The 21,665-nt window shown below is 39.6% G+C and overlaps 4 protein-coding genes across 9 annotated transcripts; 1 reads left to right on the forward strand and 3 right to left on the reverse strand.

The window, feature by feature from the left end:
• Positions 1–680: 680 nt before the first annotated feature.
• oard1 (O-acyl-ADP-ribose deacylase 1) lies at positions 681–2,635 on the reverse strand. Of its 2 annotated transcripts, XM_080468970.1 has the most exons (6): positions 2,579–2,635; positions 2,407–2,473; positions 2,078–2,282; positions 1,267–1,325; positions 1,041–1,153; positions 681–953 (listed from the first exon to the last, which is right to left on the reverse strand). In XM_080468970.1, exons 2-6 carry the CDS (start codon positions 2,443–2,445, stop codon positions 806–808), a joined length of 564 nt encoding a protein of 187 aa, XP_080325096.1. In that variant the 5' UTR covers positions 2,446–2,473; positions 2,579–2,635; the 3' UTR covers positions 681–805. The 2 variants fall into 2 exon arrangements, with proteins under 2 accessions (XP_080325096.1, XP_080325095.1); XM_080468969.1 differs by lacking the exon at positions 2,579–2,635 and having other exon boundaries at positions 2,407–2,565.
• A 2,191-nt stretch (positions 2,636–4,826) lies between these two features.
• Positions 4,827–6,959, reverse strand: guca1b (guanylate cyclase activator 1B). Of its 4 annotated transcripts, none has more exons than XM_080468973.1 (5): positions 6,814–6,959; positions 6,464–6,709; positions 5,828–5,977; positions 5,561–5,675; positions 4,827–5,342 (listed from the first exon to the last, which is right to left on the reverse strand). In XM_080468973.1, the coding sequence occupies exons 2-5, from the start codon at positions 6,665–6,667 to the stop codon at positions 5,215–5,217; spliced, it is 597 nt and encodes a 198-aa protein (XP_080325099.1). In that variant the 5' UTR covers positions 6,668–6,709; positions 6,814–6,959; the 3' UTR covers positions 4,827–5,214. The 4 variants fall into 4 exon arrangements, 2 of the variants coding, with proteins under 2 accessions (XP_080325099.1, XP_080325098.1); XR_013935526.1 differs by having other exon boundaries at positions 4,839–5,342; positions 5,449–5,675; positions 6,814–6,958; XM_080468972.1 differs by having other exon boundaries at positions 6,464–6,959.
• A 3,002-nt stretch (positions 6,960–9,961) lies between these two features.
• LOC308113056 (serine/threonine-protein phosphatase 4 regulatory subunit 2-like) lies at positions 9,962–16,000 on the reverse strand. 2 transcript variants are annotated; one of them, XM_080468966.1, is made up of 9 exons: positions 15,655–16,000; positions 14,272–14,353; positions 13,817–13,987; positions 13,270–13,363; positions 13,117–13,154; positions 12,901–12,975; positions 12,160–12,339; positions 11,784–12,052; positions 9,962–11,221 (listed from the first exon to the last, which is right to left on the reverse strand). In XM_080468966.1, the coding sequence occupies exons 1-9, from the start codon at positions 15,686–15,688 to the stop codon at positions 10,893–10,895; spliced, it is 1,272 nt and encodes a 423-aa protein (XP_080325092.1). In that variant the 5' UTR covers positions 15,689–16,000; the 3' UTR covers positions 9,962–10,892. The 2 variants fall into 2 exon arrangements, with proteins under 2 accessions (XP_080325092.1, XP_080325093.1); XM_080468967.1 differs by lacking the exon at positions 15,655–16,000 and adding an exon at positions 15,462–15,557.
• LOC308113057 (eukaryotic translation initiation factor 4E type 3-like) lies at positions 15,722–21,227 on the forward strand. Its single transcript, XM_080468968.1, has 7 exons — positions 15,722–16,372; positions 17,208–17,280; positions 17,624–17,718; positions 18,791–18,851; positions 19,005–19,071; positions 19,216–19,371; positions 19,472–21,227. The coding sequence occupies exons 1-7, from the start codon at positions 16,218–16,220 to the stop codon at positions 19,516–19,518; spliced, it is 654 nt and encodes a 217-aa protein (XP_080325094.1). The 5' UTR covers positions 15,722–16,217; the 3' UTR covers positions 19,519–21,227.
• The last annotated feature ends 438 nt before the right edge of the window (positions 21,228–21,665 follow it).

Raw genomic sequence — 21,665 nt, forward strand, 5'->3', positions numbered from 1 at the left:
GGGGAATGGGCAGCCCGCCGCAGTGTACACAGCGGTTAATGTCTTTTTACTCATGAATTATTGAAGGTGCCCCGAAAGGAGAACGGGAGGGTCGCAGGCGGCAAACTACTGAGTATATCCAGACAGTCTCACTGCTACCGAGGGTTATGATCATTACCGATACCTGAGGCACAGTGTGCTTTAGTTGTACTGCCTAATCTTCCTCCTCCAATAGACTGTGTGGAGTAAAGACTCCTCTCTGTCACTCCACATGAGTTCTGTGACGCGTTAAAAGGCTTTCCCCACGCTTGAGAAAATGGATGTGTGGGATCGACTGTGGTGTCAGATTCCCCGCTCCTCCGTCCTTTCACTCACATCTGGTCCATTGTGTCCCCGCTGCTTTAAAGTACATCTCCAGAGCGGATCAATAATGGATCCCGCAGCCATCTGCACGGGCTACAATGAGCACTCCAGAAGTTACACGCCGGCCGCAGACGAATGCAAATAACACCGTTTACTTAGTCAACAGTGGGAGTGGCTGGTGTATGAATGGGCAAACAAAACCCCACCAAAACGAAATAACTGGTTCTTCAGACTCAGTGTCCAGGTATATATTAACATAGATGACACACTGTAGTAGGTTAAACTTGTGATGTCATGAATTCGGAACCGCGAGATAATGCAGAGGTTCATGAGGCTTTTGGTTTTAGTAAACATTTATTTACACTCAATCAAAAGCATTTCCCCATAAAAAGATCAACATTGGCAAACTGTGTATATGAAAAGTGCATCAAGAGCATAAACGCTGAACATTCCCGGCGTCATTTCATCTGCGTATGAATTCCTTCATCACCTTGGTGTGTTCTTTCTCAGGGAGGCTGTAGACTGTGATGGAGATGTTGGTGTTCTCGAACACTTTTTCCAGGATGCCGGACACTTTGTCCCACTTTAGTCGATCCAGGCCGCAGCCGATCCTGTCAAGAGGACACCATTCATAAAGCCAAAAACACGCAGTGACTTGCAAAAACATTTTCTAAAAAACGAAAGGCAATGACACCAACCGAGGCATCGAGATTCTCGTGACTCCGTTGCTGACACAGTGTGCCTTCATGTCCTCCAGGCTCTCCTCCAGGTGGGAATAGGTCGGCTTCTGGTAGGCTTTTTTCTTTGTGACCTGCAAAAAAATAAAATGAAGGCAACCATTTTTAACAAACTGACTCACTTATCTTCATTTATGTTGGCGCTCTCAAACTTGTTGAAAAAAAAAAAAACCTGTTAAATCTTTACCAGATAGTAGATAAAACGCTGATTGCTTTTCAGTACGGCACACTGTCCGGGTTTCTTCGCTGTTGGAAAATAAGAAAGGTACTTGCATTGAAACAACACGCAACACAAAGTGGTTCATAAATCAAAGAGCATATATTTGCATCCAAGAGTTCCATTGAAATAATTTGACGCTACATGTATTGTGATGGAGGTTGGAGGGCCTCCTAGTCTGCATAGCATTGCACCACTTGATTGATGCTTTTAGTTTAGGCGTGAGGTGGGGGAAAAAAAGAAGTTGTGAGACCACATTTGACCATATAAAACTAGTTTGCCAAATTACTCTAGAAAGAGTAGTTTGGGTACTTTCAGGCAAATCATATTGCAGTAAGATTTTACATGAATCTGGCCAATAAAACGCCTGTCCTAAAAAGAGTAATTTTCATGAGGAAAGTCAATTAAACACTTTGAGAAAGATATACAGTATTGCCTAAAAATTAAATATAGATGCAGTGGTCTTTACTGTCTCTAGAAAAATCATAAAGTATATGTCACATATATTGAAATTATAAGTGCTCCTCACTTTGTTGAAACAATATAGAAGTGGACAAATTTGTGCATCAATATAAATTGTAAAAAAGCAGAAAAATGGTGCACATAAGATAAATTAGGAGGCAATGTGAAACGGGATTGCAGTACCGCACTGTCAGTGAAGACAGAGGGGGGAGTTTTTATATGCAAAGTTGTAAAGACGATGTACAGTGCGTCTGCGCTGGATGGAATGAGACACATTTGTCACTGATGATAAAAAAAATTTAATAAAAGGCTGACGCACCCTGTTTCTTTAAATCATCCACCCTTTTAAACGTCTTCCTGAACATCACTGCTATACCTGCCCCCATGCGGCAGTCCTCACTGATGCAGTGAGCCAGAGACTCGACTTCTGGACAGGAAAACAGATCCCCGGAGACGTAGTGCAAAGTAAATCCGCTTTCTGCAGTTTGACCAGCAGGGGGCGGCGTTGGACCGCGAGACGGAGCCTAGTGACAGAGGCAACACAAAAACAAACCACATCAAACTCTTTTTTATCACTATGCATCCGATTACGTCTTCATAGCTGCAAACTACGAAGCTTAATAAGTGAATGAGCTATAGTATCCTTACCTTAACGAAGTCAATTGGTTTCTGGACTTGAGACGACATTGCTGAGAGAAAGAAGCCCACTTGTATTCTGGATTTAGTCGAGAACCGTAAACAACGCCTTATTGTTTGCATTTATTTTAGAAACGTATTTATTCCTTTAAATTGCCAGAACAAAAACGAAAGTATTACTTACAAACAGCTTGGCCTGTGACCGTGTTCGTGGCCGATGTCAAGATCAGGAAGGAACGCGGACGCTATTTGTAATCTCGCGATAGCAAACGAGAATGGGACCAGCCCATTTAAACCATTTAAATCCATGGATGCCTCGTGACATACCACGCGGCCGCCATATTGGATGAGGCACCCTGCGTCCCCAGTGTACTTATTTCTACTGAGTAAGTAGACTAATCATAACTTCCCGAATTCCCATACATTAAAAACACATGCTCTCATGCTGAAATGGTTTGTATTATGCTATTTAACAAAGACAGACAAATGGTATGGCTTATTCATAAATGGATATGTTTTATTTGTACGTGCGTGTGTGTGCGTGTGCGTGTGTGAGAGAGAGAGAGAGAGAAAGAGAAAGAGAGAGAGAGAGCGAGAGTCGTTGATAGGGGTTGCGTATGAGTATTTATTTATTCATTTATTTTAAACATTTAAAGACGTCTATGTGATTATGTGTGAAAAGGGTTGCAAAAAGCAGGGGGAGAGATTTTGATAAGAGCAGACCCATGATGGCCACAGCTGTATGGGACACATGACATAAAATACAAACGCTTTAATCACTTGTTTGAGGTTCACGTTCGAGGAAATGCTGAGAAAGGTCCACTGGCAGGCTCTCTTCAGCTTTCCTTAAAATGTTTGTCTACAAAATACCGTCATAGTTATTCACTTTGCTTTGATTCCGGGTGGCTCTGGTGATATTCAAGCGTGAGATGCCCCATCCAATATGGCACATAATTAGGCGTCTGTATTACGTCTATGAGACCTTTTTAAAGTCCAGTGTTTCTGTACTACACAAACAAGTGATGTTATCTACCTAATTAACAATTTAACAAGTTTTTACTCATGTTATATTTTCCGAAATAAAAGCTGCTTTTTTAAGTATGTTGTTATGTACTTGATAGATAGATAGATAGATAGATAGATAGATAGATAGATAGATAGATAGATAGATAGATAGATAGATAGATAGATAGATAGATAGATAGATAGATAGATAGATAGATAGATAGATAGATAGATAGATAGATAGATCTAGCACTTTAAAAAAAAATGTAATAAATGTGTTAAAAATTCAAACAGTAAAAAGTATTTCTTTTAAAAATGCACAGTAAACAGAGTAAAGCCCCAAGATGCATAAAAATCACTGTACTGGTATATTCTCACGCATTAGAAGTCAGAGGTCAGCTTTCACATTAATTTACTAGTTTAAGTAACTAATGTGATGATACAACCTGTGCTCTCCTTTCAGATGTGTCAGAATTGAAATATATTCAATCTATTTCCTGCACATACAGGAAGCCATAAGTGGACAAGAGGGCCTGTTAGAGCCTGATATGTAACAACGACCCAACATGTAACAATGACCGGAATTGTAATAAAATATGATGTGATAAAACCCAAAATGTAATAATTGGTTCATAACAAAAGTGCCAAGCCCGAAATGTAATTTAAAAATATATATATAGTAAAACAGTCAATAATGTAATGAGAAGCTGAGCCCAAAATCTCTAAAAAAGATCATTAAATATTACATTATGAGGCAGGAAAAAATATTTTTCCCTTATTATTGTAATAATGCTATCTACATCATAAAGTGAGTCAGTGATTTATGGTTTGGACTTGAACTTGAACTGCTTCAATTTGAATAACATAAAAAAGTGAGCTCTAAATGTTTGGACTATTTGTTTATACGTATATCTATCGTTTATGGTATTCATGTATGATTGCTGTTGTCCAAGTCATTCATAGTCTCCTGTTCTCTATAATCTGTAATCTATTTCTCTAAATATTAGTACAAAAATAATGTATAACATTAAACATATTAAGATCACATTCAAATATTCTTACTTTGAGCAGTTGTTACATCTTGGGTTTTAATATAAAAAATTTTTTTTATTATATTTCAGGCTCATCACTTTTGTTATATCATCAACCTACTGTACGTCCCATAAAGAAAGAAGAGGAACAAGTACTTACTGTCCATGCCCATAATGTAAAGGCTCTTGCCTCACAGTAAGAAGGTTTTGGTTCAAATACTTGCCTGAACTTTCCATGTGGAGTTTGTATGTTTTCTCCGTGTGTGCATAGGTTTCCTCCAGGTACTCCGGTTTGCTCCCATGGTCCAAATACATGCATGTGAGGTTAAACCGGGGACCCTAAATTGCCTCGAGGTGTGACCGTGAGTGTAAGATTGAATAGATAAAAAACCTCTTCAGTTTTTGTTTGTGTGTTTATTGAACATCCTTCTGACACAAAACAGAACAAGATGAAACAAGTGCGTTATGATTGTTTCGTATTTCCAACTGAACCGACAAATCAAGCTACATCATCATAGATAGCAATAGATAGTTTGGGAGTATCTAGGGCTTATTCGCTCCATAGCATGATTTTATCTTAAGCAAAAAACCTTTATAAGCAAAATGCAGATTTTGTTCTGGACAAACATCTACACCTTATACAACAGCGTGCAGCTCAATGCCAGATAGACTGCAGTGTTGTTTTCTTTTATGTACATGTATACTACAACAGATTTAAAAAAAAAAAATTATAATTATAAATCAGATAAAAAGATCCCACGGGAGTATTGTGTTTGACAGATTGTTAGTCCATGTCTCCGCTGCGCCGTCGTTCGTTGATCCAATCCCCAGGGTTCACGTCCATCTGCAGCATCTTCATCACCCACTTGTCCCTCCGCGCCCCATCAATGAACTCATCCAGCGAGAGTTCCCCTAAGAGGTGACTCACAGTTACTTTTCAGGATTATTTTACCATGTATCTCTCTATTTCCTAATCTTCATTTCAATGAGCGGAAACCTATTATGGAGTTAACCTTACCTTGCAATTCACACAAGCAACAAAAGCCACACGAACACTCTCCTCAGCGCCGCCGTTCACAGACCTTGTAAATCAACTTTTAAACTGCCAGAAACCTGCCAGGAGCACTCACCATCTCCATTTTCATCAACCAGCTCAAATATCCGGTCAACCACTTGGTCTGGGGACAGCAGGTTGCATTCTTCGTCCAGCTCTCCGTGGCAGGCTTTCTTCAGCCGATAAATAGACTGAGAGTGACAGGAAATGATGTTGCAGTGTCTATAATTCATGATTTCCCAACAATTTATCTCAGAATACACTTTAAAATGTCATAAGGATACATACAATGTGGTTATTGTTTTTCTTTTCTTGAAAAGAAAAGAAGAGCAGAGAATATTACCTCCACAATTTCAAGAAGCTCTGTCTTATCGATGCAGCCGCTGCCGTCCTTATCGTACATTTTGAATGTCCATTTGAGCTTATGCTCCAATTTTCCCCGAAGGACTAAGTTCAAAGCTGCAACGTACTCCAGGAAATCAATGGTGTTGTCCTGCGTGTGAGAAGGAAAAGAGTTCAAATGAAATGTAGGGTTACCTTGATGCGATGTAGAGATAAATGTTCCTTTACTTTCATAATCAGGATTTTAAAATGAAAAGCTTTTGGACAAATATTGTAAATATCAGATTGCCATTAGTTATTTATTGACTTGTCCTTGGAATTGAACCTGTATTGAATTATTGAAAAACCAATTAAATCCAGCACTGACATTCAGACATGACTCTGTGCACTATAAAAAATAAAAATAAAAACAGCTTTTGCTACCATTCTAAATCTGAAAACTACTTTTACTTCTTTTTTTTTATTGCCTTTTACAAAACTCTACATTCATAACCGCAGCAGACTAGTTTCCTCCCCATCAATTAATAAAAAAATATGTTTCATAACTAAATCTATCCAGTAAATGCCATTTCAAAAGATAAAATAACTTGAGACGAGACTTATTATTCCTACAAATTAAAAAAAAAATTGTACTTACTCCGTTCTTGTCAAAGGCTCGAAACATGTTTTCAATGTAGTCTGCAGCCTCCTTGTTGTCGGTGACGCCAAAGAAGCTCTTGAACTCGTGCATGAACAGAGTTCCACTCGGACACTCCACCACAAACTTTTTGTACCATTCCTGCAGCTCTGCCACGTCGATTTCCTTGTCTGGGTCACTTTCTTCACTCAGGCGCTGACCCATCGTGGAATTCTTTTTTTTTCTTTTCTTTTTTTTGTATAATTCCTGAAACAATGAAAAATGTTCTTACATCACCTGAGGCTGCTTGACCCAGTTAACTACTTTCAAGATTTTCCTCTATGTTAAAAAATAAATAAATAAATATATACATGTATATCAGTCACGGCTCAGTTGGACAGCCTCGAAATTAGAAATGTTTTTTTTGCAAATTAACCAAATTACAAAATTTTGGAAAGTCCATACACACTGGATTGTAATTTGGCTGCTCTATTGTAGAAAATCCCATCTGAATGTGAGGATGAACCTGAGACTGCTGCGGATCACATGATGAGGGATTAGAATTGAACTCTTGTCATAATCAATTAGCAGCGAAGTGATCGTGGCCCTGTTACCTTGTGCTGATGCTTGTACCGGCACCAAATTAAGAACCATGTCAATATTCAGGTTATCGACTGTATTTGAACTTAAATCAACCGGTCTCTCTAAAGTAGGAAATATCTCTTCGTATTTGTTCCATCCATTTATCACTTACACGGGTTATACAACTCAGGGTCATTGGACGCTGGAGCCAATCCCACCTGACATGTGTGAAGGCAAGGTACAGTACATCCTGTACAAGTTATTAGCCAATCACAGGGAAAACAAATAGAGAAACACATTCACGCCTACAGGCAATTTAGAAACAATTATTATTATTAGTATTATTATTATTATTATTATTATTATTATTATTATTACAGACAAAGCATTATAGCACCAATCTGTCAAGTGGACACAAGCCAGCTCAAGTTTGAGTTTTTTGAGTAAAAGATGAAGATGAAGATGATCTGCATGGATAGAGATGTTATTAGTAGGGTTGGGATGACTAATTAAAATCATTAGTCAAATGGTCCGCTGCCTTTAATCGTCGACTAGTCGTTCGTTAATTCTGATAATAAATCAAGTTCAAATCTAAAGCTCCAAAATTAACTTTACTTAAGGAACAAAACTGCAAAATTGCACGTCCAATAAGAGAACATGGTATTAACACGGCGACCTGTAAGGCGAGGTTTGCCAAGACATTTATCCAAAGGCATAAATTGTAAATCAGCCCCATGATGGAACTATATACATTTAACCTCTCTCTGTAAAACAAACATGGAAACCACAAACGTACATCGCCTGAATAGTTATGAGACAGGGTTGTTGATTGTTATAGTTGACTATTATCACTAGTCGTCCCAACCCTAGTTATTGGCACAATTAGATAAAGCTTTCTTAAATGACTGACCATAATAAAGGCTTCCACGCAACTAACCTTTGAGCTATAAAGGTCAAAATAAGTCGGTCTCAAGTGTAAGCGTCTGCAGAGGTAGCAACGCAGCCAATGTTACACACGGGGAACAATTTACCGACGATGGAGTCTTGCAATGCGACAGGCCCGAATGAAAATATGCATTGTGGGAAACAAAGAACGGGATTCAGGAAAACCCACAAATTCCCTAACGTACAAAGAAGTGGTAAACAATATGGTGACTGCACTGCTTTATGTATTCATTCCCATAATAGGAAGTTCCAGTCTGATGATTCATTCGGGTCAAATGTTCTGTTAGCCCACAAAGCCCTGACCTTCAGGTACCGAGTTATTTACTGTCATCAACTGCAGCCCAGATTGCTCTTCGCAAGCTTCCTGTGGTCTCACTTAAGTCCATAATAAATGTGTTGTTGCTAATGATAGGCTTCAAGATTGCACAGAGGGTCGATGGGTTTGTTATATTTTGTCTTCACAAGATGCAGGAACACATTGAATAGTAAATTATATCGGCGCATTATGAACTGTATATATCATTGTGTTTCTATGTACATATGTAAAAGTTGTTTTGATCAACATGTCTGGTGTAATTTATCGTCTTCATCATCATCAACTGGATGTTTTTGAAGGAATAAGAGCATCGCTCTGCCACTGTTCACAGACGGGGGCTCGGCCTGGTGCGACACCTCGCCAGCCACTCCACCATATGTGCTGACGGCAGGGACAGCGATAATCTTAGCTTAGAGGTTTTCAAGGCCATCGGGGAATCACTGTATGTTATCCGCTCATTGAAATGATTCATACAGTCTGTTTCTTATGCAAGAGATATTTTAAATATCGCATGCAGTTTTGTCCCCCTGCCATCCAGCTCATAATTGTTGTTCCCGTCACAACTACCCTAAAGCGGAAATCAGTTCCAGAGATGAACTGTTAATACTCCAACTTGTGAGTGACAAGTCAGCAAAGATAGTGGTCAGAGTAACACATGTGCCCACATGTGATCCAGATCAAGGTATGTGGGTATCAAGAAAGCAACTGGACAGCTTAGTGCTCTCCAGAGCGTTTCATTTCAAAGGCGTCCTCTATAAACTGAACTGATATTTATTGCAATCCATAAATACAGATTTGTTCAAAACCAGTCTCCTGGGGCAAATTTCAAAGCTGTCTTATTCTTAGTTGATTTGAGCAGTTTGTTCGCAGCCGCACTGTGTGACGTTGATCTTTTATAAACCTTGCACAGCGGTAAGCTTGACTGCATGATTTCAGCTTTCACAAATAAACGCACAAACCAAGAATCAAACTGTCCGTCTCGTAGTTCTCACTGGTGTCACTTGCACTATTGCTTTATTTCCTAATGCACTGGTCGTTAGTGGCTTTAGCCCATAGCAGCAGTAATGCTCAGGACAGCTGTCCGCTAACCCCTTCCACCGTACGCCATAACATCAAAGATTTTAAGCCACGACCAAGGATATCGCCGTGATTGTCCACCTTTCGTCTGGGATTGACAAAACGTCAAATTGTACAGCTGCCTTTATTTGGCGACTCTAGATTAACAGCGCTCGTCTTTATTGTTACCCTGTGATGGGCCGTTGACCTGTCCATGATGTCCCCTGAATCAATCAGTCACTCTCAATGTATAGATCACTTTTCATTCACCCCTCACAACCAACTCCCAAATGCAAATTAGAAATGTGCGGCTGAGCAAGGAGTACCAGAAAACCTCTAATAATAGAGAGGAGCAACTTGGACTGTTGTGAAGGCCACAAAAAGGTAATCCTCACAGCCAGAGGACCCTACTCTGAGTACATCTATAGCGATTAATGAATGTATTTTGTATGGTATGATTGTAATTTATAGTTGAATTTTAATAAAACATTCACGAATGAAAGGATTTTTTTCCTTGAAAGTCAGTTAGTAATTGAGTAATTTGGTTGGACTCCATTTGAATATCTGGTTAAAAATCTACTTTTACTCGTGGGAGTGAAAGACCAATGGATGTCACACTTCAGATTTTTTCGCATTTATTGCTTTCCATGAATACTATGATACAAGCTCAAGCCTTCACTTTCCAGCAATTATCAGATTTACAAAGGCAGTGGACAAGTATAACAAGTCTACAAAAACTGATTTACAGATATGAACTGTAAAAAACCCTAATTATCAAAAGTGTCTGGTTGTACAACTAAGGTATGACATAGAGGAAATGTAGAAGTACCTTGTGTGTTGTCTACACAGTTGAAATGGTTACTTTTACACAAAACCAATATTCAATCTAACCAAACGTGATACTACCGGCAATATTGTGTTATATTGGCTTCATACAGTGATAAAGCAAAACTACAACATTTTCCACATCCTTCAAGATCAAGGCTTACAAGTGCAAGAGAATGTTAATAAGATTATTTTCATGGTGTGTGCTTTACAGTAAAAGCAAGAAGAAAAATAGACAAATTGTGAAATGTTGCTTCACGTTCTGACGGATGGATCTCGTCCTTCACCTGAAGAGAGACACATTCATCGGGAAGGTCGTCGACATGAACGTGCCGAGGCCAAAACACCATCAAATTAAGCTTTTCTGGAGAACGCATGCCAAATGACAAGACAAAATTGCTGAATACATTAGTTATCGTGGTTAAATTACAATGATTAGATTTTTTTTTAAAAAAGAAGAAAAAAAAAAAATGATTAGAAAAAAATTTTTTTAGTCGACAGTGAAAAAGGCAGTCTCCATAATCGTCTCCTTCCAGTTCGAAGACTTGTGGCCTTGAGACGCTGAAACTGAAGGGGACGCAAAGCTCCCTCTTTGAGGAACTGTGAGGTCCACATGGCCTCTGGTCCTGAAGCCTGAAGGTCCACAGTGCTACAGATATACCACCGCTGTGGTATTTTACAGTGTAAAATAAACAAAACAGTCAGTTTGTGGGTTGGCCAATCAGGTCAGTCATGTTCCTCAGGCTCTTTTGCAGTTCCTGCACTGTCTGAGGTGTCAGCACCACCCTCTGTTGACAAGTCGGGTGAATTACTGGACGAAGGGGTTTGCTTGTCACTGCTGAGGCTTTCTCCATCACTGCTGCTGCTGCTGCTGCTGCTGCTGCTGCTGCTGCTGCTGCTGTCGCCATTGTCCTGCTCGGAGCCCGTCCTCTTCTCCGACGAGACAGGCTGCTCCGATTGGTCCTCAGAGCTGTCGCTCTTCAGGCTGTGGGCGGTCGCTGCGTCACAGGAGTCTCCTTGTTCTTCAGAGGATTCAGTCTTTGTGCTGCTGGACTCTGAAGAATAAAACAAGCCATGGTTTACTATTAAATCACACAAATGTCTTGGTACGAATCAGTTCAAAGTTGAATTCTAAAAACTCCTCAGTCACTGTTTTGTTGTGAGCCAAAAAAAAAAAAAAAACATCTTTCGAACAACTACTGTACACGCCGACAAATTAATTATGTCTTCTGCACAGGAAATATTTCCTGTGCAAAAAGAAAGTGCAGAAATCTAGAAAACACCACAGAAAATAATCTACTGATTGTTTGTCGTCGTATTTAAAACACACTATTTCAAGAAACGTCATTAACTTTGAGATGATCCAAGCAAAAGTGCTCAGACTAAAATTCCTCACTGGGTTTTAGGATTCTTTTATGTATCATTACAACAGGATGCCTCTGAGGCAGAATTCCCACAGCCATATGAGTGGTGTGTCTTTAACCCAAAAACCAATCAGCCATGAATTCTGCACAAGAAACGCCTGTGTTCTTCTTCTTGGTGTCCATACAACCATTTCTGTGTTAACTTTAACTGACCGCGTCAGTATCTGTCAACCGAGGATGAATTTCCACTTACCACAATGGTCTGAGACACCGGGTCTGTCGCACGGTGCCGCACTGTCATCGTCTCGACCACTCGAGTCTTTGGACGGCTCCTCCGCCATGCTTTCCGGCTCTTTATGACATGATGGCTCCTTCTCTTCACTTGTTTTCTCCTCCTCCTCATCAAACTTTAGCCTCTTGACCTCCTGCTTGTCAGCGTCAGAATCCTCCTCTTCTTCTTCAGAGTGCTTGTTTTTGATCCCACTGTTCGCTGCCGTCTGATTTTCTGATAGTGTAGTTTCACTAGAAGAAAAACATGTAATCAATTAATCTGATTTATCCAGTCAAGTATGACCTAACATGACACTCAGGATAAAACAACATAGTAACTCACACCAAACTTAAGTTACCTGATATGATGCTGATCCTCCTCCTCCTCCTCTTCGTCATCCTCCTCCTCTTCTTCCGTGGTTGGCTCTGGCTCTTTGCTGACCGGACAGTCGGGGAGCCCGTTGGTGGAGAGTGAGGACGCCAGTGACAGCTTTGGTCTGGTGAGTGATTTTGGTAGGCCTGGTCCATTCACATTTCGACTACAACAGGAAAAAAAATAAGTTACCACCACAATTCACATGCAGATTAATCATAATGTAAACAACACTGCCTTGGACCCCAAGTGAAGGACCAACACTGAGAAACTATATTTAGTTAGAAATAAATGAAAACTAGTATTGAACATTACCAAGATTGTCCAAAAGTTTATACAACAAAAAGGTGATTTTATAAAGTCACTTTTAATGTTTGTTTCTAAAAACATAAAAGAATATCTTTCCAAGAACCTGAACACTTAACGGCTTTGTGTACGTGTGAATTACTGATGTTATTCTGCATGTTCTGGCGTGCTGCATCATGAGCGATAACAAGGAGCTGCACTTTGGTAGAATGAGTTCAGGTGCCTGTTATCTTGCTTTGTACCTTCTGGCTGGGAAATCTGATCAATAAATAATCCTCATATTAGGAGTACACATGTGAACTGTCCATAGCTGATTGAGTAAGCCTGATGGTGGTAGCGGGAGAAAGGTGATACACACTAGAGGGAACCACTAATATAGACGACGCACAGAAAGTAATCCCTGACCAAAGGTCGCTCCCACCTGTCTGAATATAGAGAAGAATTGCCAGGAAACATCACTCCATTCATTCTGTTTAAAGTCGATGCACCATTTTTCCTTTGGAAAAAAAAAAAGAAAGGCATGCAAACAAGAGGATGTTAATTATATTTTTAGATGTAATGTATAGTATAAACTACAGTTTTTACAAAAACAACAGCTATTAGGAAAAGAGGGTAAAAGTAGCAGAGTTGTACTTACTCTGATGTGGCGTACACACAGCTGACCACCATTACATTCTGGAAGACATAAACAAATACACTTTTTAACAAAAATACAGTTTACACCCATAGATTAACCATTTGATACATGAATAATAAGCAGCATGACAAGTCAATGCAATGATGTGCCGACCTTCTCCAAACCCCTGAGAAACTTGTCTGTTCCTGTGTAGTTTCGTTTGGGGTCCGTCAGGAGTTCACAGAGACGCTGGATGGTGAACGGGATTCTGAAACGATCAATCGACATATGTATTCTAAGTTTACGAATGCATGTTGATCTCAATATATAAATAAATAGCAAATAAATGAATGAATAATCCTCATCAAGAGACAACATTCTTCATATTCTCTAGGTGAAAAATAACTTGTGTTTCAATTCTAAACCCTTAAAACAACTTTAAACAAGCAGCGGCTGCTTTTTGGCATCGATTCGGTTTCAGCCAGTCTCGTGTGACTAAACTTTTATTTGGAGTATAAAAAATGTGAACGATGAATAAAATACAATAGCTGAAGAAAAACACTATTTTTGGCACGTATTACTTAAGTCTTCATCATTCTCTGTAGTCGTTTTATTCAATAAATACAAACACTGATGACACTAGAAAATCAGTATCCTGTACATGATTTACAGGGTCGTTATAAAAACGCACTACATTACATATTATGACATCATCACTCACCCATTGTAACCATCTACGATCTTTAAGATCCTCGTCTTCATTTCTTCAAAAGGGACATACTCCACGTTGGGATTATGCAGTGCCCTCTGCTCTGGTGCCGATGCCTGGAAATCATCCATGACTTGTTCCAACTTGAACAGGAAGTAGGTTTTGAACTGTGACCACGAGAGCCTGCAGAAATATCCAAAGTGCAAGTAGGTCTCTCCATGTCACTTACATGTAAATGACTTTAGAAGGAAGACGAGTGGCTCATGATTAGGGCTGCACTGCGGTAGTTAAAAATTCTATATATCATAATGGTGAGTAATGCAACCAAGGTACGACTTACGATAAACAAAAATTTAAGTATATGCTAATGTTTTAGTCCATGTCTGAAGCTCCCACCAGCAGCATTTCCAAAGTTTATTATTTAACTGTTTTTGACGATGCAGCACTTCCTGAAAGTTTCTACTCACGTTGGTTGTCCCGTCTTGGCAACATGACACAGAAATTGCTCCAACACAGGGCACATCTCTTTCTTCCCTTTCTTCTCGAAATCTGTTAATGGCCACATAAAAAAAAAACTGTTAATAACTTAACTGGCATACAAACCACATTCAAGGTGAAGCTTACATAAAAGTTTTTTGCATATGACTTGCTTATTAAAATAAATAGATAACTGTACAACTATTGCGACTTTCAAACTGTGTAGAAGTATTTTGTGTTTTGGTTACAAAGCTTCGCTTACAGAACAGCTGACGTTATAATTTGACTGAACTTGTTACTACTTGGCAGGGTGCGGTTTGCTGAGCTGGATGGGCTGCGTCGTTTATTTATCACTATCAGGATATGAGAGAACACTTCACAATATCTTAAAATACAGAAAAGTTAGGCAGTCACCTCTGATTATTATTATTAAATTATTATTAAAGTCATGCAATAGCCCTGAGCTGATATCCTGTATTTTCAAAAAGAGATTCTTGTCCACAGCAGACTGAAATGTCAACTGTTGAAAGGCCTGCAAGAAAATACACCTGAAACATTACTGGTGCACCTGCACTTCATTTTGTATGCATCAAAGCATTGCACTAACTTGTTCACACTTTTTAAACTCAAACTCATTGACTTCATACAGAGCAGGCCTCAAAGTCTAAACGTCCACACTGAAGGGTGGAAAAGTTTGTATAATCTGGGGAATATGATCAGAGACAAGTCCGATCGAAGCGGGAATTAAAACGTAAACGCAAGCATCAAAAACATTGTTAAGCATGACCCAAGAGGGTATAAATAATAAATGACTAAACTTGGAGCAGATCATTGTGGAAAAGGACTTAAATCAGATTACTTATGACACTTCGGGCAAATTTAGAGTCAACTAGGTCATTATAAATGAATGCCCATCACCTGTGCGGAGAGAAAACACACTCGATAAGGACAACAACAGATTAAACCTCGCATTGAACTTCAGTTTCAATGAACGATATGCAAACTTCACAGAAGTTAAGTGAGTAAGTTGGGGTTTGATAGTAAGCAGTATGTGCGACATGACCGCGCTAGCTGTTTACATAACCCGCCAAGTCTCGGTAAACGAATAAAAGCGTTACAGGTAAGGACCTAGGCGCACTCGTCTCTTGTATAAAATAACACTTAAAACTATCTAAAAAACCTGCAGAGGCTGGGAACAGAGTCGCTGGGCATCTCTTCTGAACGCTCCTTGTTGTTAGTAAGCTAAGTTACGGATGACGCTCGAATCGCAGTTAGCAAACATCGCATGTTCTGCCCGCTCGCGTCCAATCGCTTGGGAAAATCGTCAATTAAAACAACAGTGAGTCACTCGTGTAGAAGAGGGTAAACATTGCCTTGAAACGCTTCCAATAAGGCGTCGATGTCCATCGCTGTGTCCAGTCACAGGCAGGAAATACTGGCGAGTTAGCGGGTCGTTAGCGGCTAGCTAACCCAACAAAGCTGGTGGCAGCGCGCACTGCGCACGCCCGCTGTGACGTCATCACGTCTGCGGAAGAAGCGGAGATCAACAAAGCAGCCCAGTGTCCCCTTGGCTGAATAACAAGCGTTTTAATTATAAATCGCGGGTGGTGTTTCTTTTTTTATAGCCGTTGCAGATGCATATGTTTACTTGCAACATGCGCGAGCTGCAGGCAGGGACTCTGTGGAAGCTGCGTGCGCGCTGTGGCCGCCGCGGGCAGTGAGCGGGCGTCATCGGGTTTTTTTCTGTTGTGACGGCGCAAACCCGCGGAGCGACCAATGAGTCAGCAGCTGATCGGGGTTAATTTCACCTAACCAACCTATATATATGTAACGATAGCGGCGGGGGGCAATAAAACGTCTGCGCCAGAGCTCCGCTCAGTTGGAGTATTATTATTTTTTTCCTTATTCCTCCCTCAGTTTTTTTTTAGCGGTAACAATGGCAGTTCCTGCGTTACAGCTGAGCACCGCATCCAGCCCGGGTCTGCTGGAGCACAACATTCACATCACAGACGCAGATCTGGAGCGGATTTCAACTGAAAATGACACTGACACGCTGCCTTTACATTCTCCCTGGACTTTCTGGCTCGATAGGTGAGAAACTTGTGTTTGTTTTAAGCCCCTCTGCAGTTATTTTAGAGACACTCGGCCAGTGACAAGTCGGTGAACTCTTTGTCGCGAACCCAGTAAAGAGAGAACAAAGACAGGAGATGAGGCCCGAAATAACTCAGGCTTACATCCTGAACGAAACCAATATTTATATTAAGAAGACTTGGGTGATTTTCAAGCTTTAACAAATTCCTCCCCACCCCTCAAAAAAAAAAAAAAGAATCACATAACAAGGCCAGTTGGGGATTGGTTGCGTCTTTGAGCGCGTTTTCTCTCTGACCTACATACTGGCCCTCTACTCAGATTCACCTTAAAATAAACACAAAGACACTTAATTATGACCGATTGTCCGATATAATAACAACATATAGACCGGCATTAAGTTTTACAGGTGTTGTGGTTCTCAACTTGTTGAGTCATGTGTTTGCCGGCATTGTGGAGGTGCTCTCAGTTCTCCACTCAAATGTAGGTCAAACTTCCTCTTAATGGAAAGTAGCAGATTTATTCATTAAAAAAAAAACTGCGATGTCATTAAACCGGAGGGATTCTCGAGTCGCAGTGGGTTACACAAGCGTCATTCACAGTGTGTTGCAAATCCAAGGGTGGTGTGTTCAAATGGGGTCAGTGTTGTTTACTGTTTACTGGTTTGTTTGTCATCTGATTCCAATCCAACAGCCCCCTCCCTCCAACCTGGTCTGCTCACAGGACACAGCTCGGACCATGTCTGCTGACCATGACACGGGGAAAATATCTGTTGTCAGAATATGAGATACGGTTGAATGAACTTTTTTTTGAATCTATTTCTCATGTGTTTGTTCAGATCACTTCCAGGAACGACAGCGGCTGAATGTGAGTCCAACCTGAAGAAGATTTACACCGTGGAGACCGTACAGGTACGGTGGTTTTACGATCTTCTTTGCGAGGACATTGTGTCTGGTGTTTTTCCACGTGTGACTACTTTGTACTAGAAATTACATGCCGGATTTTGTTGTAACTGGCGCCACTCATTCATGCTATGTGTGCACTCTATACAGGCCTGGCCACATTTTTTTATTCTTTTTTTTTTTTGCACATTCATCAGCCTAGGGGGAGTTAAAAAGCAATGCAGATAACACCTCATTTTGGCCCCTGTAACAAATGTGAAATATTAACAAGGTCAACTGTTTGCACTCGCTGTACCGGTAAATTGCTCAATAAAACACTGTGTTTCCTGTCTTCAACTTGGCACTGGGATAGAACTTTTGGAGAGTTTATAACAACATACCTGGCGTCTCCAGCTTGCCCCTGAGATGTAGTTATCATCTGATGAGAGGAGAAAGAAAACCACTCTGGTGAGTTGATCATGACGAATAAGAATGTGTGTTTTCTTATTATGTAATCGTACCAAGTGTGTAATATGGCTGCACATAACTATTTTTATTGATTGATCAGATTTGTTTTTTGGAATACTTTTTTAAAAATTTCTACTCCTTTATGAGTAAATAAACCATTTGGATTTTAACAGGGCAAATAAAAAGCCCAAACAACAGGTTGCTGCTTGTATACTCTGCGAGGATATCTAATAACTGGTAAAAAAAAAAAAAAGAAGTACCTTAGATACTTTTCAAAATGCCCCAGTGAAACAACCATCGCTTCAGGTCAGTGATAATCATGTTGAGGAATGCAGTTAGTGATGACAGCTACTTGCTGTGATGAATATGATGCCTTTTCTGTCTTTCCTATCGTGTACATTTACACACACACACACACACACACACACACACACACACACACACACACACACACACACACACACACACACACACACACACACACACACACACACACACACACACACAGACAAAAGCCTTCACTCAGTCATTTCTTAATAAAACCTAAAAACAGTAAGTTTAACCATTCCCTTTTGTGGAAGTGATGTTTATTTGCAAAAACAAAACACAGAAAAAACTATACATTACTGCTATTAACTGCCAAACAGATACTACCATCAAGAGAGCTACAGGACACACAGACAGCTGGAGCTGATGGGTCAGCCCAGGCGCCATCTTGGATGGGTCTACACTTCATCTCCATTCACTTTTATTGAGAAAGGGGGACTGAAAATTCATTTTTAATGTGCAAAAACATGCTGGTATGAAACTAGCTTTCCTGAAAATAGGTTGAAAATTCAGAGAGTTTTAATTATTTTGATAGTATAAAGACCTCCCTCGTCAATAGTGAATACACTGAATGGGATGTGTGTCTTTCTGATGAGTCTGTCTATCTGACACAACAAATCTATATACATAACATGTCTATAATCTGTTGTCAACACTTGTCATATTGCACTTTCTGTGATTTCTCCGGTCTCCGTGTTGCAGTCCTGGTGCGAAATATGTAATATTTCCTCCGTCTTGTGTGCAGGGAGGAAGAAAGCAATGCTAAAGGTGGCGTTTGGAAAATGAAAGTACCTAAAGAGTGCACTGTGAGTGACATACCAAATTACTCAACATGTGCCGTTCTTTTTTTCCATCGAAATTTGTCATCACATGCAATATTATCTGTAATAATTTTAATTTGTCATATTTACTTTTTACTGATATGTCTCCTATTTTCTACGTTCATTTTAAACCGGCAGTCTGCTGTTTGGAAAGAGCTGCTATTGGCCACTATCGGTGAACAGTTCAGCGATTATTGTCCGTCAGGTAATCTTTTTATTTATTTTTTTAATTCTTAAGCTTTCATGTACTTATTCTTGAATACATTTATAAATCATCAACGATGCCATATCAACACTATGTTCTGGTTCGTAAACGCCTCCCTGTGATTGTGTGTTGCTGCTCTGACAGACGATGAGGTGGTCGGGGTCAGCGTCAGCGTAAGAGACCGAGAAGACATCGTGCAGGTCTGGAATGGAAACGCCTCTTGTGCTAATGAGTCAAATATCTTAGCAAGAATCTATGAGCTTCTTCCACAGATACCGTTCAAGGCAGTGTTTTATAAGCGTGAGTATTTCCTTCTCTTGCATTCCCCACGATGAAATGTCAGTCGTAACACCTTTAAAACGTGTCAGTATTACTTAAATTCCGTCCGCTTATCTTTCAGCCCACGAGGAGCACCACGCTTTTGAAGGAGGTCGGGCAAGACATTAGCACACGCTGCACTCAGAACCCTTGATATACACTTTGGGGTTTTCTTTTTGTTTTGTTTTTTTAGTTTATGAGCTAATGCTGGGACAACTTTTGAAAAGGTTTAGATGCTTTGTGTATCATGTATAATCTTGATTGATTACCTCAACGTAGCCTAGGTATCATGACTCAGAGTCAATAAAACGTCACATCTTCTAGGAGCTACTCTCATTCATAACCAAATATTGTTTTAGTCGAAAGTGCAAGGAAAAAAAAGCTGTTTATTTTATCTCTGGCTGTGTTTGTAGGTTTTTATACTGCATTATTTCACACAACTGTAACCAAAACAGTAGATCATGTCCGGTCAGATTTTTTTAGACGTATAACAGCATACCTGTCGCAGTTTACCAAGTCCACACAAATCTAATTTTAAGGTTTAAGAGGAGGCCAAGTTTGAAAAAAAGAATAATCAAACATTTTCTCAACAATACATTGTAGTGTTTTTATAGTTGCCTCCATTCTGTCTCTCTCTCTCTCTCTCTTTTGTAATTTACAGCCAATATACTGTTGCCTGTACTGGAAATGTGGAAATTTTTAGTAAGCTGTAAGGGTAATGTTTGAGCAACGAATTGCACATTCTCTTTTTTTTTTTTTCTTTCCTTGTGTAGGATATGAGTGAAAGGTGGGAGAAATATATTTTCTTGTTACAATAAAATGACCTCACTGCACAAAACACCTTGAGTAGATGCTGAGAAATATATGCAATCATTTCTATTCTGTTGAGTTTCTGACAAATTTGCTGTGTCGTTGTCGTCGTTTAGTCTGAGCCTCCGCCATGAATAAAGCACTTTGTTTCTGACTGTTTGCCTAAAGCATTAGATAGTCCGGCTGGGATGCAGTTGTGACCCATGAAACCGAAACCATTTTGGTTTGGTGTCACCTTTTCTGATGAAACGTAAGGCTGTTTGTTTTTTGTTTTTTAAATGTTTTGTCTGTTTTCGCTCTATTTGTCTTGGCTTTCATTTATGTGATGCCTTTTCGTATGTAAAACGTAGCCTCAGAAAAAAAAAGAAAATGTACGGCTACACCAATATTGAATCTATACTTTCTAAATGTATCTATCATCTGATGTGATTAGCTGTCTTTGTTTTACATAAGATCATATTTACTAGTAATTTAAACCTCACCAAAGGCGCCTTTCCTATGTGTTTCGGTGTTTGTGGCTGAAAATAGTCGTTTTCTTTCTTTCTATGAGTACTGTAACACTTGAGGTCATTTCTGAGGCGCTGCCAGGAATGCATTAAAACCCACAGAACAACTGCTGTGATTTATTATTATTTTTTCTTCCCCCAGTCGAATCAAATGTTTTGTGTTTGTGATGTTAAATGCTCAGCTCGGTTTCTCTGCTTCGATCAATTTGAGTTAGCTTTCACACCACACACTTTGCCAAACTTGCTTCATTTCTTCCCGTATTGTGAGGCCGTTTATTTAATAATGTTGAAAGCACATACTGTTAGATAATGGAATACCAACACTGTTCCCTCGCACATACGCTGCTGACTTCAGATCTCAGCTCATGTAACTGATTGTTATCTTGGACGGTGCCTTGGGTTTTATCAGCAGTTTACAATGTTAACGTCCTCTGTGTTCAGCATGATGAAACTGTTTTTAGTCAAGTTCTCCATTTGTTTTACACGTGCTACAAATAAAAAGATTAAATCCAGTTAAACTTCCGCTTTTGTTTCTTTTCCTTTTTTTTTTAAATACTGAGACTAATGTCATAATTCACCTGATATCAAATTAAATAGCAATATTGTGTTTGGTGCTGTTTTTGTAGACGTTATACTCAATGAGGTTTTGCCTGTGTGTTCATTAGTTTAGTTTATAACAATTAGATGATTTGGACTTTATGTTTTATGATTTCATTTTCACCTTAAATAATTATATCTCTCTCTATATATATATAATATACAAAAGTATGTAGTAAATACTAAATATACATGGTATAGTGTTCAATGGTAGGGCCACATTGAAGGGTGATGTTTTTTAAGAAATGCATAGGGCCTAATTTTATAGGTGTGTGCACATAGTGCACTTGAATCTCTCGATTTTATAACCTCTTGTAAAGGAGCTCTACTGTGTATTCAGTGCACACTACCTTCTATATCAAT

This window comes from Lipophrys pholis (assembly GCF_963383615.2).
Source record: "Lipophrys pholis genome assembly, chromosome: 8".
Classification (NCBI taxonomy): domain Eukaryota; kingdom Metazoa; phylum Chordata; class Actinopteri; order Blenniiformes; family Blenniidae; genus Lipophrys; species Lipophrys pholis.

Excerpts from the sequence above, each read along its gene's own strand:
- LOC308113056 (XM_080468966.1), bottom strand. The coding sequence starts at position 15,688 with ATGGACATCGACGCCTTATTGGAAGCGTTTCAAG. Across the intron at positions 13,364-13,816 it reads ATCGTAGATGGTTACAATGG|AATCCCGTTCACCATCCAGC; the intron begins GTGAGTGATGAT and ends TGATCGTTTCAG. Across the intron at positions 13,155-13,269 it reads TTCTCAGGGGTTTGGAGAAG|AATGTAATGGTGGTCAGCTG; the intron begins GTCGGCACATCA and ends TATGTCTTCCAG.
- oard1 (XM_080468969.1), bottom strand. The coding sequence starts at position 2,517 with ATGCAAACAATAAGGCGTTGTTTACGGTTCTCGACTAAATCCAGAATA. Across the intron at positions 2,283-2,406 it reads AACCAATTGACTTCGTTAAG|GCTCCGTCTCGCGGTCCAAC; the intron begins GTAAGGATACTA and ends CTCTGTCACTAG. Across the intron at positions 1,154-1,266 it reads AGCGTTTTATCTACTATCTG|GTCACAAAGAAAAAAGCCTA; the intron begins GTAAAGATTTAA and ends ATTTTTTTGCAG.
- LOC308113057 (XM_080468968.1), top strand. The coding sequence starts at position 16,218 with ATGGCAGTTCCTGCGTTACAGCTGAGCACCGCATCCAGCCCGGGTCTG. Across the intron at positions 17,719-18,790 it reads GGAGAAAGAAAACCACTCTG|GGAGGAAGAAAGCAATGCTA; the intron begins GTGAGTTGATCA and ends TCTTGTGTGCAG. Across the intron at positions 19,372-19,471 it reads CAAGGCAGTGTTTTATAAGC|CCCACGAGGAGCACCACGCT; the intron begins GTGAGTATTTCC and ends CTTATCTTTCAG.
- guca1b (XM_080468973.1), bottom strand. The coding sequence starts at position 6,667 with ATGGGTCAGCGCCTGAGTGAAGAAAGTGACCCAGACAAGGAAATCGAC. Across the intron at positions 5,978-6,463 it reads GAGCCTTTGACAAGAACGGA|GACAACACCATTGATTTCCT; the intron begins GTAAGTACAATT and ends TCTCACACGCAG. Across the intron at positions 5,676-5,827 it reads AGCTTCTTGAAATTGTGGAG|TCTATTTATCGGCTGAAGAA; the intron begins GTAATATTCTCT and ends TGTCACTCTCAG.